At 35.1% G+C, this 16,055-nt stretch overlaps 1 protein-coding gene across 2 annotated transcripts; it reads left to right on the top strand.

The window, feature by feature from the left end:
• Positions 1 to 4,463: 4,463 nt before the first annotated feature.
• On the top strand, positions 4,464 to 8,624 carry LOC140967731 (polyadenylate-binding protein RBP47-like). 2 transcript variants are annotated; one of them, XM_073428453.1, is made up of 6 exons: positions 4,464 to 5,017; positions 6,345 to 6,825; positions 7,270 to 7,337; positions 7,413 to 7,543; positions 7,635 to 7,731; positions 8,172 to 8,624. In XM_073428453.1, exons 1-6 carry the CDS (start codon positions 4,625 to 4,627, stop codon positions 8,337 to 8,339), a joined length of 1,338 nt encoding a protein of 445 aa, XP_073284554.1. In that variant the 5' UTR covers positions 4,464 to 4,624; the 3' UTR covers positions 8,340 to 8,624. The 2 variants fall into 2 exon arrangements, with proteins under 2 accessions (XP_073284554.1, XP_073284562.1); XM_073428461.1 differs by having other exon boundaries at positions 4,467 to 5,017; positions 7,273 to 7,337.
• The last annotated feature ends 7,431 nt before the right edge of the window (positions 8,625 to 16,055 follow it).

The following is a 16,055-nucleotide window of genomic DNA, read 5'->3' as shown; positions in this document are numbered from 1 at the left end:
GAAGGAACAGAAGAATTTGTGGTTTACACAGATGCCTCAAAAGAAGGCTTTGGATGTGTATTGTTGCAAAACAATAAATTTATTGCATATGCATCTAGAAAATTAAAGAATCACGAGTTAAATTATCTCACTCATGATCTGAAATTAGAAGCAATAGTGTTTGAATTAGCAAAATGGAGACACTACTTGTACGGTTCCACTTTTGATATTTATATAGACCACAAAAGTTTGAAGTATTTATTTACTCAAAAAGAGCTGAACATGAGGCAAAGAATATGGATTGAATTTTTGGAAGATTACGATTGTTCCATTCTTTATCAAGCAGGTAAAGCTAATGTAGTGGCTGATGCTTTAAGTAGAAAGATTAGCATGACTTGTTTGGAAATGAAAGAAAAAAGAGAATAGGTACACATCCATTTACGTGGGCACTTGGCCGGATTGATAATCGAACCTGAATTAAGCAAAATCAAGAATTGGTCCAAGAAGTTTCAAAATTCCGTACTGATACCAATTTCATCACCAATTCATTCACAAGGAATACTAATCTATCATGACCGTATTTGTGTGCCTAGCTCAATGAAAAAGGAAATAATGGAAAAATCACATCAGTCTCGGATCAACATTCATCCAGGAGGATCTAAGATGTACCAAGAGATTAAAAAACACTTCTGATGGAAAGGAATGAAACGAGATATTGCAGATTTCATTTCACAATGCCTATCTTGCCAAATGATAAAGGCTGAACATCAAAGACCAGCAGGTCTTTTGCAACCACTTCCTATACCAGAATGGAAATGGGATCAAATAACTATGGACTTTGTGACCGAATTACCCCAGCTCCCAGGAGGTTTTAATAGCATATGGGTAATCGTTGATCGCTTGACCAAGTCAGCACATTTCATACCCATAAGTCACAAATATGGGGTGGAAAAACTGGCTGAACTATATCAGAAAGAAATTATACGGTTACATGGTATTCCCACTACCATAGTATCTGATAGAGATCCGAAGTTTACGTCAAGATTATGGAAAAAACTTCAGGAATGCCTTAGTACCAAATTAAATTTTAGCACAGCAGCACATCCGCAAACCGATGGTCAGTCTGAACGAACCATTCAAATATTGGAAGACATGCTTCGCGCCTGTGTGCTGGATTTTGGGGAAAACTGGGGAAAACATTTGCCTCTAGTTGAATTTTCATACAACAATAGTTATCAATCCTCAATAAAAATGGCACCATATGAATCATTATATGGAAGAAAATGTCGCTCTCCTCTTAACTGGGATATGGATGAATGGAGAGGCACAAAGAATGGACAAGAACGAGCAATCAGGCCTGACATTATACAAGAAGCTATCGACAAAATACAACTTATCAGGAAACGAATACAAACAACTCAAAGTCGACAGAAGAGTTATGCAGATAAGAGGCGGAAATATTTGAAATTTGAAGTTGGAGATTACGTATTACTAAAAGTATCACCAAGAAAAGGAATCAAGCGTACTGGAAAGAAGGGAAAGTTGCATCCTCGATTTGTGGGACCCTTTGAAGTGATAGAACGAATAGGCACTGTGGCTTATCGTCTATCTCTACCCGAAAATATCTCTGGTATACATAACGTATTCCACGTATCGCAATTAAGAAAATGCAAAGTAGACTCAGCCCAATTGATTGACCATCAACAGATAGATCTGGAAGAAAATCTAACATATGAAGAACAACCTATGAAAATTTTGGACCAAAGAATAAAGGAACTTCGTGGTCGACCAATTCAGTTGATAAAAGTCTTATGGAAAAACCACAACATTGAAGAAGCAACGTGGAAAACAGAGAAAGATATGAGATGTCGATATCCGCAGTTATTCCAATAACTCTAAAATCTGGGGACCGGATTTTTAAAATGAGGGGATATTGTGACACCCTAAATACAAAGGTGCATAAATGCATTTTAAAGTTTATTAGTATAAATAAATTTTACTATTTTCATTTTAGAATTTTTCAACATTATTTTTCGGTATAAATTTTATTTGTCTAAAGTATCTAAAAATACATTAAAATACATCACAATACACTTAAAAAATTCATCAAGTACTATGAGGTTCCCATTCCAAAACCAAATACCCAAAATATAATAAAATATTATATATAAAACATTTTATCATTTTTATTGAGAAACTCTAAGTGATTGAAATCTTATTTCTCAGTCAAAACGAAATGGATCCTTTCATTAAACGTGCTAACATTGGTGAGAAGAAAAAATAGAAATGGAAATCAAATAAAAATCCTTCTGTCCAGAAGGGAAAGTTCCCTGTGAAAGTGAAAAGGGAATCTTGTTGAAAAAGGGAATGACAACTAGGAGCTGACAACATACCAAATCCAGTCGGAATGGCAAGTTAATTGTTAAAGTCCATTTTTTTTAATAAATTAATTTACTTTTTAACAAATAAAAATTATATTTTAAGTACTTTTCATTTCTAATAACAAGTTACTCTTAGTATCAATTTTATCAAATGTCACCTTTTCTAATTTTCATTTTTTTCGTACACTACTAACTTTTGATTTTCTCATCTTCTTAATAATCTATAAATTTAATAATTTCTTTAAAATCAAAAGTTGTTGCGAACATTCCTTACAACTTCTGAAGATTATTTAGATCAAATTCTAAGGAATTTGATGGTGTATTCGTTACAGAGATTTGTTGATTTTTTAAATGGCATAATTTTGTGAAGTTGATAGACTTTTAACGACTTTTGCATAATCTCACAGGTTTCTAAAAATTTTCACAGAATCTTGTAGATTTATTTTACATTATTTTTACTGACATTGTAAATTTTTTCATAAAATTTTATGGATTTTGTAATTTATTATTGTGATTTTTTTAAAAAAAATTGAACTAATAATTGAACGTGAATAATTTTTATTTATTTCATATATTTCTCTCTCTCAATATAATATTTTTGACTTATTGATTTTACGAAAGACAATAAATAATTCAGTACTAATTTATTGTAATTAAATTTCAATTATTCAAGTCAATTTAACATGTTTATTTAAATATTTAAAATTACATAACAATAATTTTCAATATTAATAAATATCCAAACTTAAAATAATTTCATTCATCGGACGAAAATATATTTTTTGAGGACCCACTAAGTATTTTTTGATTGGATGGGAAAAGACTTGCCGGTAAGGAAGAAGGGGGCCCAAGACAAATTATTGTAGGGATGGATCACCCGTATCCCACGAGTGAATCGAAAGTTGGATCTATATCAAACAAAAAAAATAAACAAGACAATTATTTATACCTGAAAATAAATAATAAATATGTTAAAATATTTGTAATTATTGTAACTTTATAAAATTTTAATATATTTAATTTATTATAGTTATTCTTATAATGTGTGTTGATAGACTTCTAAAATTATATATCAATCACAAAAAGTTGTGTGAGACGGTCTCACAAGTTATATTTTGTGAGACAGATATCTTATTTGGGTCATCCATGAAAAAGTATTATTTTTTATGCTAAGAGTATTACATTTTATTGTAAATATCGGTAGGGTTGATCAGTCTCACAGATAAAGATTCGTTAGAGCGTCTCACAAGAGACCTACTCATATACACACACATTCAAGTTAATGAAAAATATCATGTGCAAGAATTTTGAGTTATAATCAAAATAAAGATATATATATTTACTAAATTAAAGAAAAATATGGATGAGAAAAGGATGAAAATTTTAGTGTTTGTATTGAACGTGAGTTTGACAGATTTTTCAATTAAATGTCATCCAAATATTTAGGTTGAATCAAAAATATTTTTTGGCATTTTATTATGATACATTAGGCTTTAATGCTTGTAATTAATAGAATTCTATGGATTCATTAAAAACTATTGATATTTTGAATATCTATAAACTTTTGTAGAGTTTTTAAAAGTCAAGTTTGAATAACACTAAACTTTTATAGAACATATAAAAGTATCTAAGACTTTTAAACTCCATAAAAATCATTAAAATTTTAGAAATAATACACCTCCTAAAATATACAAGTTGATTGTATTTTTTTCATTTTATAAACCAAAAAAAAAACTATTATAATTATATGGAAAAATATATTGGTACACCAAAATAAACCATATAATGCAATATAATTATTATTTAAATTGAATTAATAGATCTCTGATAAGACGATCTATATATCTATTTTTGTGATACTAATCGAGCTAATTCATATATATAATATAAAATAATATTTTTAATATAAAAAAGAATATTTTATCATAAATTAGATAGGTTTTAAAATTCGTTACACAAAATCAAATATCTGATGATAACTTGAGTTTTCCATGAAATTGAATATATTAATTATTTTCACAAGATGCGTGAATGAACGGGATAGATTGCAAACCAGCTTCCGAATCCAACGGTTGTTAGATCTCACGCGTCATGTAAGGGCATCCTTTCATTCAGCCTCCACACCACCTCCTCCTCCGCCTCTCAGATTCACCTATGCATACAACTTCCCCACATCCGTGTATATTACCATTACAGTAGGGTGATTATTATTATTCTTATAATTCTTTTGGTAATAACTGCACAGTTAGATTTGTTTCTTGGATATGGAAGCAGATAACGATTCCGAATCTCAACAGAATAATTCTCCAGAGAACAACAATAACGAGAATATCAGGGATTATAACAATAGCAAGGTGGCACAACCGCCGCCGCCGCCTCATGTGGTGACGCCGGTTCCGGGGCAGCAGTGGGTTGCGATGCAATACCCGACGGCGGCTATGGTAATGCAGCATGGGATGATGCCGCCGCCGCATTACCCGCCGCACTACATGCCGTACCATCATCCCCACTATCAACACCACAACCCACCTCCGACGCCGCCGCATCAGAGTCAGAGCAGCAATGGGAATGAGGAGAACCGCACGCTCTGGGTCGGCGACCTCGATTACTGGATGGAGGAAGAATATCTACGCCGCTGCTTTGCTTCCACTCGAGAGGTATGTGTGTACATGAGCATCTTTTTTTGTGTGTAAAAATTTCTTCTTTTTATTTTTCCTTAAAAAGGGTTGCTTTTGTTAATGGGTTTATGTGATTTTTTTATGCTGTTGGTTAATTGTGTTGTATGGGACATATTGTGATAGTACAAGGAAGGATACCTAAATAAAGGCGGCATCTTTAGGTGCAGAGTTTGGTGTTTTAGCTTTGTTATTTGTCGTTGATTTGAAATTAGATAAGAGAACTTAAACTTACGGTCTTCTAATTATTGATATTTTGGAAAGTTTGTTTCTCAAGGTTGAAAACTGAAGAAGTGATTTTGAATGCAATGCACTGTGTTGTTATAGTCTTATAGATAGTGTTTGGTAATTGATTTGTTACCAGAAGGAGTAATTTAAATTCTCCATTCAATCTTTGTTTTGATATTTGGTATATCTGGTTTAAAGGGCCATAATTACTTTTTTGGAAGGTTTTCCAGTTTCTATCAATTGAATATTGAATTCATGAATCTCAAAATATAGATGTCAAACAAGGTGCTCTTCAGTTAAATATTTACATCAGTCTTTAATTGCTGTTAATTTTTCTTTTAAAAAAGATTATTTCGTTTTCTATGTGAACTTTTTTAAGATAAAAAGACTTTTCTCGTACTTCTTCTTTTTTTTAAAAAAAAAAAATATTATCATCTTCACCTAAGGTGGAAGAACAGTTTTCTTTCCAAGTAACTATTAATACATGGCAATTCCATAGCTATTCCATACTACTGAAAAGGCTATCGTTATCATTTACATCCCAATCTTAGAGGATTTTACTTCGAATCATTTGCTGGTTTATGGAGTTGGAGGTTGAAAATGTTTATTGAAATAGAGTTGAGGAGGTCGAGATCTTTATAGTTTTCTTTTAAAATAATTTGTAAGGAAATACTGATAGGAGGATATTAGTTGCAGTTTCTTTCAACCTGATGCATGGTTGATAAGCACATGAGAGCACAAGGAAACTATTGTACAACAATAAACATATATTTATGCATGCGATCAAATATGAATTACGAGTGAATTGCAATTTTTCTACAATTGAGAAATGGAAGTTCCTATTTGACTTCCATATGCGACCAATTTGAAGATCTACCTTGTCTTGCTTATTTTAAAGTTAGGTAGGCACTTACAATCCCTCGCACAGATTCTTAGCCAAGGTGCATTGCAATAAGGGTGTGCCGTGGTGTAAGAGTAAGACATATGTGTCTAATGCACTTTTAATGACTATGACTTTGACAGACGCACAAATTCAAAGATTTTCATAGAAGTGATACCATGAAAAATGTACCCTGTGCAGGTTGCGTCCATAAAAGTTATCCGCAACAAGCAAACAAGGTTTACTGAGGGATACGGATTTGTGGAATTCTTCACGCACGCAGCTGCCGAGAAAGTACTGGAAACTTACACCAGCTTTATCATGCCTAAAACTGATCATCTTTTCCGTTTGAATTGGGCTACATTTAGCATGGGTGATAAACGATCAAATAATTCCTCTGATCTTTCTATCTTCGTAGGAGATTTAGCTGCAGATGTTACTGATACTTTACTACATGAAACTTTTGCTTGTAAATACTCTTCTGTTAAAGGAGCTAAAGTAGTCATTGATGCCAACACCGGCCGTTCAAAAGGCTATGGTTTCGTGAGGTTTGGAGATGACGGTGAAAGATCACAAGCTTTAACTGAAATGAATGGTGTCTATTGTTTGAGTCGTCCCATGCGCATTGGAGCAGCAACACCGAGGAAGACATCTGGTTTTCTACCTCCATACTCACCACAAGGTAATCTTACAACCGGCGAAAACTTTATGTGCAATTTTTATTTACCCTTCTATTTTGATTGTCCACGCAGAAGTAATATTCAGGGATTGTATCTGTTTAAAAGGCAATCTTTCTTGTTTAATTCCTGCGGGATTCGGGTTATTAAAGATTATAAAGACAAGTCTGAATGGTTGCCAAGAGGGGACTAGCAGAAAAATGAAAACATGAAGAAATTATTATTTCTTCACGATTTGCATTAGATCATGGTATCTTTGTTATGCATCATGAAGCAGCATATTGATATGTTTCTCTGAAATTACATGTTTGGATTCAGATGTTTTACAGTTCTGCTTCTGCATTGTTCAATTTAGACAATTTCCTCCTTCCTTCCACAAGACACTCATATATGTAATTATGTTACTCTGGTATTTGGCGCAGTATTTTAATTACTCTGAATGATTTTAGTAGGTGGGTACTCCAATGGTGTATTAGCTCAGGGCTCGCAGTCTGATGCAGAATCTGTGAACACTACAGTTGGCTATCTAATCCTTCTTGTTCTCTTCTCTTGATCATAAAAAAAAAACTTGTATAACCTATGATTTTTGTAGATTTTCGTTGGAGGACTTGATCCCAATGTTACCGATGATGAACTCAGACAGCCTTTCCTAGAATACGGTGAAATCATATCCGTTAAAATTCCGGTTGGGAAAGGATGTGGCTTTGTACAATTTGCTAGCAGGTAAATTTACTAGTTAGATGTGTCTTAGATTTGCCTGTACCCTATTGCCATGGTTAAGCTACAATTGGAAGAATGTTATGCATTTTGTCAGAAATGAAGCTGAAACGGCGTTGGAGAAGTTGAACGGCACGACAATTGGGAAGCAAACTGTAAGGCTTTCTTGGGGACGTAATCCCATGAATAAACAGGCAACTCACTTTTCACCTTATGTTCTTTCTTCATGTGAATGTATATTTCTGCCACATCTACTTCTATTCCAGAACAGTTTTTTGCTCTTGTTTCAAAATTGCTTTGAACAACTTAATAGATGTTAATTAATATATTAAAGGTGGTGCCATTCGATGCAATTCGTGAATACTAAATCATACATCATTTTAAAATTAGTACTTTTACGTTTTCTGAATATATTAACAAATTGATATTTACGATTTTACAATTCACTTTTCTACTGTAAAACATCATATCCATGAATTGAATTAGGCTGTACTGTAAACTTTTTTGTGTAGTCTCTAGTGATGAATTGGTCCCCGTTCCATACCTCTCTCATTTCTTGAGAATCTTGTTTCCTTTTTCTCTTTGTTCGCTTTAGTTTTCCGCATCCCATGTTAACTATTTCTGCAACCTGCAGTCGAGAGCTGAATATGGAAATCAATGGACGGGTCAATATTACGGAGTACCTTTCTATGATGGCTATGGCTACGCTTTGCCACCGCCAGCCCATGACTCAAGCGTGTACCCTGCAGCTGTCTACGGTGCCTATCCCATGTACGGAACCCATCAACAGCAAGTCAGCTGATCGAGCTCACCAAAATGAGCACGTCCTCTCGGAGAGGAGCTACATCACAGACTTCACATCTATGTTGAGTGCATGGGTACGTAGAATCTTGATGTGCGGCTTCAGTAAGCTTTGGAGCCGGAACTGAATTTTGACCTGTTTTAGGTGTTAGCTCCATAGGAATTTCATTGAACATTTGTTTAGAAGTGTGAGACTTGACACGAAACTTCTTGGTTAGAATAAGCGAACTTCCGATGAGATACCATTCTATGCTTATTAACATGGATCCTAATTTAAAATCTCCAATTTTATGGCACCAAACTTTCTTGGCAGGTGTTTGGTGTAGTTCCGAATTGTATCATTTAACTTGTACCCTTTGCCGAGCAACGCAATCCTGGAAAGATTCCGGCCGAACAAGCAGAGAGACGAGGTTATTTACGATCAATCTCGAAGAGAATGAAACGAAACACAATTGCCTCCCCCCTCCCAAGTGAGCTCATGGAGGACTTGATGAAAAAGAATTTTAAATTGTCAATTTCTCAAACTATATATGAGAACTCGAATTTCTTCATTTATGTATATAAAAAAAATTTATGACCCTAAATTAATCCTGATTTGAAAATGCATTATTGAATCTATTCGAGTAAATATGAGTCTGGGAACTGGGAGGACCAGTCTGGGCTGGCAAAGGGCAAGATCCAAGTTGGTATAAGACCTACACAGAGCTTCTTTTTCATTGTTTCTTTATTTATTTGTCTGTTTTTGTCTCATCCCTAAATTTGCAACCCCACTGATTTTGGAGCCTTCCTCTCATCCACATTCAAAATTTTTCCAATTTTGTGTGTAACAAAATGTGTATTGATCGATTATATCTGTTGGATGTTGGAATCATTAATTACTACAAATGGTACCAAATTAGTCAAGGAATGCTTCTGTAAGCAGACAAGATGAACCAGTTGTTCTCTTTATTGGCTGGCGTGCATCTTTGAGTGTATATTTTATATATATTTCAATATCTTCGATAATAATAATGAAATTCACATTTTAATATTTTTCTTGTATTACTATAGGAGACATGATCCCATCGACACAAAAAAGGATCACTAATTTGATCATATTCATGAAAAATTATTAATATTTATATTTAATGTATTACTTTCTATTTTAAATATGGATTGAGTTGATCCGTCTCAATACAATAGACTCGTATGACGGTCTGACAAGAGACCTCCTCTTTGATCGATCACAAAACCTGTTGTCACCTGAATGTTTTTATGGCGGGTTTTAGTTTAATAAGCTTGATCATTTTTAATAACAATGCAACGATTATCAAAACAAAACAAAAACTCGAAATTTGTACTAAAATGACTTTATTATTTAGTTTTTTTTATTAATACTTGACTGAGTGGTTTAATCAATATATTTTAATGATTGTTTTCTCATGTTCAATGTTTACATTAAATTGTTAAGATTGAGAATTGGATCTAACTCAACCTCAAAAACTAGCTCAAAGGGTTTAGGAATAAATATTTGGAGCGTGAAATTTACAAGTGACCCAACTATGAGCATTTCACATATAACGGTAGAACATATGTTTTGATATCATATTAAGAATGAAACTTGCACCTAACTCAACTCTGAAAGCTAGCCAAAATAGGGAGGATTGTCTAAATCCATATACACAACTTCTATGGATTTGATTCAACCGACGTGAGACAACTAATATTATGAAATTAAATATTTAGAGCTTAGAATGTTTCTGATTATCTATGTTATTGAACAAATAACTATGTTTTAACTTTTTGATGTACAAAATGTGTGATTTTAAAGGCATGGTTAGTTTTTCATATACCAAGAATATTTACACACACACACACACACACATATATATAGTAGTAATTCAAGTTATTATCAAAAGACAATAAAATTAAATAATCTTAAAAATTTATGTAATTTTTCTTTCATATAGATCAAATCGAACGTTGCCCTTGACAATAGCAAATTTTTATTTTTTATTTTTGGTTGGAAATCACTAACGTCTGGAATGGTTTTAGCATGTGGGATGCTTTTTATTATTATTACCACTTCACACACCAAAATGTGAATTATTTCATGTTGTGTCCTCTTGCGCCTCGTGAAAAGCGAAACGATGCTGAGTTTCATAATATTTGGTGGGATAAAAAAAACTTACTTCTATTTACCTGAAAGAGATAAAAGTGTAATGAATAATTACTAAAAATATCATATTATAACAACGAGTGAATTAAAATATTGCATGCCTATTTCTGTTCCCAAGGGTAAGCTGATCAAGTCTTGTTGTTTAAGAAATCAATCTAATTTGCTGAGATAAAGCAACAGCTGCATAGCAAAGTGTCTATTTTGGAGGAAAGATATTTCATTTAGAGTGAAAGACATATGATATCATGTGCAGGCAATCTGATGTCGTTTGTTCAATGATGAATATTTGACTCACCAGACAGAACGTAATGTACATTTTTTTGTTACATCAATTGACATCTTTTGTGTAAATGGAAGAAAACAATGATAATACAACAAAAATGGCTTTTCGCAGCGCACATTACACGCTGCAAAGTTGAAAGCTGTTGAAAGTTCAAGATTATCCGCGGCGTGCATAAGCACGCCGTTAATACAACTATTATTCGCGGCGTGCCTACGCACGCTGTTGATAGTCATAGCATAACCGTCGCTATTAGCGACGGTTTCAACATTCCGTCGCTAATGTTTCAAAAATCCCGTCGCTAAGTAGCGACCGAATTAAAATACAATCCGTCGCTAATCTTGTTATTACAATAAAAAAAATTACGTTTATAATTTAATAAATCTTAAAAAAAACGTACACTATAAAAAAAAAATTCATCTTAACTAACACTTAAAAATTTACAAAAAATTGAAACAAAAAAACGTACATTAAATCGAAATTTAAATTGCTTGAGAGAGAAAAATTTTAAGTGTTATGAAGTGTTGTGGTAGATTGTGGTTCGACTGGTGGTATTTAAAGACAATTTGCGACGGTTTTGGTTTTACCGTCGCTTTTAGCAACGGTTTTGTATTAAACCGTCGCTAATGGCGACGGTTGTTAATTTGTCGCTAATAGCGACGTACTTATCCCATCGCTATTAGAGACGGTTATAATATAACCATCGCTAATTTGAATTTTACGACGGTTGTATTAAACCGTCGCGAATGTTAGCGACGGTGTAACTTAAACCGTCGCTAATATAGCGACGGTTTGAAAGAAACCGTCGCTAATATAAATATTGCGTCGGTTTTCAAAAAACCGTCGCTAAATATTAACGGCGCACATTTTCATGCACGTTGTCGTTTATATAATTTTCTAACGGCACACATAAACGCACGCTGCGGATATTACTTATCCGCGGCGTTTAAGCACGCCGTTAATACTGTCAAGTGCAATAATATCAACAGCGCACATATGAGTGCACGCCGTTATTCGCAGCGTGCTTTTAATGCACGCCGTTGATGACGTGCTGCGAAAAATCATTTTTCTTGTAGTGATATGGTTAGAGGAAGACGCAGTAGAGTAAATCGGACCTAAATGACTTCTCCCATGGTAGAATATATTAGGTATTTACCTAAACCAGTCAATCGGACCCTAGCTCGACCTAAACCAACGGGAGACCCAAACCTATTTACGAAAATAATGGGCCCATATTTGGTACATTTAAGTTAGGATAAGAGTCAAAATCACACATGGAGAACAAACTGATCTCAGCTCAGGACAAGTCTCACTAGAAGGAAAGGCCCGAACATCTAGCTAATGTCATTGACAGCCGAGCCGAGCTCGTATCAGGGATATACTAGCCGAGCTCAGAAAAATATGACGATAAATACAGATACAACCTCATAAATGGAAAACACATGGACCAATCTCTATGATAAGGAAAAATCTTAAATGATAAATCTTAAAAATATCGAGATACATTCAAAATTTATAATCTATTAAGATAAGGACAGATTAGTACAAATTCCACCTAAAACCTTGTATTTCAAGGACTTGTCTTACTAGAGTTATTTTCTTACCAGATATCTAGTTTTTCTCAACTTTATAAATACCATATATCTCTCATGATTTTATATATTCATACATTGCTACCACTTAGCACTACTTTCATTGCATGCTCAATTTTTTTTCCAATACTGATTTAAGAATAAGAGAGGCTATGTCGGAAGTTTGCTCACCAGACCAACCCAATGTACATTTTTGTTCATCCCTGCAAACACATCCCCAAAGTTCATCTTAGCATTCATCAGCTCAACGAGGAATATTTGGCTCGCCAGACCAAACACAATGTACATTATTTTATTTTACATCAATTGTCGTTGTCTGTAGATATGAAATAAAACGGAGATATTATGGTTAAAGGAAGAAAAAGATGTACAAGCTTAAGGAGAGGACGTGGAGTAAATCAATATACCAAAATCAAGAAGACACTAATCAAGATAAAGAATTCACCACCACTGCCTTCTCGGGTTTCAATATTGCGGAACTTACTCAGCTGATCATGATCACTATAGAGCAGGTGTTGGCTAAAAGGCACGAGAATAATAAAAAACCAATGGATATTTCTAAATAAATCATAATGCATATATAAAAGAGATGAGAAGATTGTGTGAGGAGGTGGAGCATTTGTGAGAGACTTGGGGAGAGAGGGGCCCTCCTCCTCTGTCGCCCCAAGCCGTCCCCTTCTCGGCAGAAGTCTTGGCAGGCGAGCTGCCACAGTACTTTAGATTTCCCAACATAGGGGAATATAAAACAAAAGAAGATCCAGAAGGGCACCTCTCCGGATTTGAGAACGCTGCTATGTTACACCAGTATGCTGATCCCATCAAATTTTTGGTTTTCCTCAACACCCTAGAAGGAATGGCACAAAAGTGATTTAATTTAATTGAACCAGGAAATATCTGACCATTCTAGGATTTTAGCAGAATCTTCTTGCATCGATTCGCAAGCAGCGAGAAGAAACCTTTGATCACCTTAAAACCTTCTGGTATGAGACAACAACAAAAATAAAACGAAAAATTTATCCTAAATTGTATTGTAAGAGAGAAAAATTTTAAGTGGTGTGAATGGAAATGGAACGAAAACACTGATAGTTATAGACAATTTGTGATGATTTTTTGGTTAAACTGTCGCTATTAGCGACGGTTATTACAATAAATTGTCGCAAATTTAAAATAGCGACGGTTTTATTTAAAAACTATCGCTAAATTTAGCGACAGTTGTGGTAATCCGTCACTATATTTAGCGACGGTTTCAACAAATCCGTCGCTATTTTTAAATTCTCGACGGTTTTACATACAACCGTCGCTAAATATAGCGACGGAAAATAAAATGTCGCTAAATTTAGCGACGGTTTTAAGAAAAATCGTCGCTAATTTTGAAATAGCTACGGATTTTGCAAAACCGTCTCTAAATAAAGCAACGGTTTAAATGAAACGTTGTTGTTTGTCCAAAAACACGTTAATCGACAACGGTTTTCTAAAACCATTGTCGTATGTCCTGAAAAACACGCTAATAGACAACGTTTTAAAACCGTTGTCGTAACCCATATACGACAACGGTTTTAACAAAAACCGTTTTCTTTAGCAACCAAAAAACACGCTCATAGACAACGATTTGCTAAAACCGTTGTCGTTGACCCATAAAAGACAACGGTTACAAGGAAAAATTTAGAAAGACAACGGTTATAACGAAAACATTATTAAAAGGAAAAAAAACAACGGTTTCTGATAAAACCGTTGTCTTTTGAGTGTGGTTGTATATTGAATTTCTTGTAGTGAACCCATTGAATGTTAACAAGTTCAGGGCCCTTGAAATTAATAAACAGAGGCACCTCATCCAAAGACCTAGAGAAAGTGATAAAGAACTTTGGGGCCCTTTATAACAGGTACTGTGATTTTCATAAAGATTATGGTCATACTACGGATAAATGCAGACATCTAGCCCAAGAAGTAGAGTGGGGTTTCAACAAAGATAGGGCATGAAAGTCATTCTAGCACGATCAGAGGAAAACCATAGGCCACTTAAGCGGGCTTGAGAAGAAAGAGGGTCAAGGAAATTGGAGAAGAAAGACACCCAAGCCATGGAGGAGTCTCGGACCTCCACCACAGGGCTCTTCTCAGCAGATCGGGCGTCGTTCTTTGAAGAGCCACCATGATCCTTCTGTGAACCCTCGAATCTGGAGGAAGTACCATTCTACACGGTGGGGATAGGAATGGGGGACCTTATTCTTCTTGCTCCGGGGCTCTGGAGGACAGAGGGGATGGTCCTTGACTTGCTCAGCCTTCTTCCTCCTCAATGCCTTGAGCATTTCGGCCCTCATGATCTAGTTGTATTTACAAAAAACACATCATTTAGGCTTGAGGGGTAATGTGAAACAAATGAAACAAAGGCAGGAAAATAGCATCGTTTAAGGGACCGAACCATACCTTCATACCCCTCTATCTAGACCCCCTTTGAACAGAAGCCGAAATGACACAAGATATCATCTTTCATAAGTCTTGTGGTGCGGAAACAAAAGACTGATGTGGTGGACAAAAAATTAGGAAGAGAAGGAATGGGGTCTAGAGCCGGAGATAGCCGAGCAGTCAACTCCTTGGCCAAGTCCATTTTACCGACCCAGGGCTCAGGAGATTGGACAAAAAAAAGTATGTTCGACCACCCTTTGTGAGAGGCGGGGTTTCCTCTAAAAATTGGTATATGGCTCGGGAGTTTATATAGAATCTATCCGGGGTGACTCTCTTAATAATTACAAATTTTAAAAGAAGATCTACACTAATGGGTTTCCTAAATACCTTAAAAGATTGCCTAAATAAAGAAGAGAAGAGCATGAGTTCAGGGAAAATTGGCTCGAGAAAACATAGTAGTGTTTGCACATTTTGGATGAGGCAAAGCGTTGCGAACCTTAGATCCATGTTAAGTTGGTCGGTGTAAAATGTGTGGAAACCTTCATGTGGGTTATGTGCCATATTTTCTGGGCCGAGCATGTGCATGTCAAAACCAACTAGCATGCCCGAATTTTCCCTAAACTCATCTCCTCTCTTAGGATCTAAGTAAGACCTGCACACCTCATACTAAGAAAGACCGACAGCCCACACCCGAGCTTCATGAGCCTTAATCTTCCTAACACTTCGAGCATGAGGAATATCTTGCTCAGAGCCTAAGGAGTGTTCGAAAGGGGTGTATGAATTTAAGTACTCGGCTACCTTAATATCTACTCTAGGGTCGGGACTAGAATTTCATAATTAAAAAATGGCTTAATAAAGAAGAGGATTAAGATTAAGGGATATGAACTGAGCAACAAACGATTCTAGTCGGGAGGGGCTAAACAATCTAGCACGATAGTAGCATGGTAAAGAGAAAAGTGAAAATGATAGAAAGTGACCACATATTTATAGAGGAGTTTGAATGATCACAACCACACGATTGGAAACCCTTCGACGGCCCAGATTTGGGTGAGAATCTGAGTAGGAACCTCGGGAAGATTCTTAGCAATGAGATGTCAACCGCCTGTTTTTTTATCGATGGCGGAGAAAAGAAACGACATATCGAAATCTGGATCGTCAATTTCTATGATTTGGATGTAACCTAAACGCACATATCCGGAAGAAGTACATGTACTCAGATTGTGATCTCGACCGTCCATTTCTACGCTTCAGATCTAGCCTAAACTAAAACAAAATTTGAAGAAACAT

The sequence above is a fragment of the Primulina huaijiensis genome, chromosome 2, assembly GCF_012295235.1.
Source record: "Primulina huaijiensis isolate GDHJ02 chromosome 2, ASM1229523v2, whole genome shotgun sequence".
Classification (NCBI taxonomy): Eukaryota; Viridiplantae; Streptophyta; class Magnoliopsida; order Lamiales; family Gesneriaceae; genus Primulina; species Primulina huaijiensis.
Note: the sequence above shows the minus strand (reverse complement) of the source record. Positions and strands in the feature narration are given on the sequence as shown.

Bases quoted from the DNA above. Each gene is read 5' to 3' on its own strand.
- LOC140967731 (XM_073428453.1), top strand. From the start codon at position 4,625: ATGGAAGCAGATAACGATTCCGAATCTCAACAGAATAATTCTCCAGAG. The intron at 5,018-6,344 runs GTATGTGTGTAC...TACCCTGTGCAG, and splicing joins GCTTTGCTTCCACTCGAGAG to GTTGCGTCCATAAAAGTTAT. The intron at 7,338-7,412 runs GTTGGCTATCTA...TGATTTTTGTAG, and splicing joins CAGAATCTGTGAACACTACA to ATTTTCGTTGGAGGACTTGA.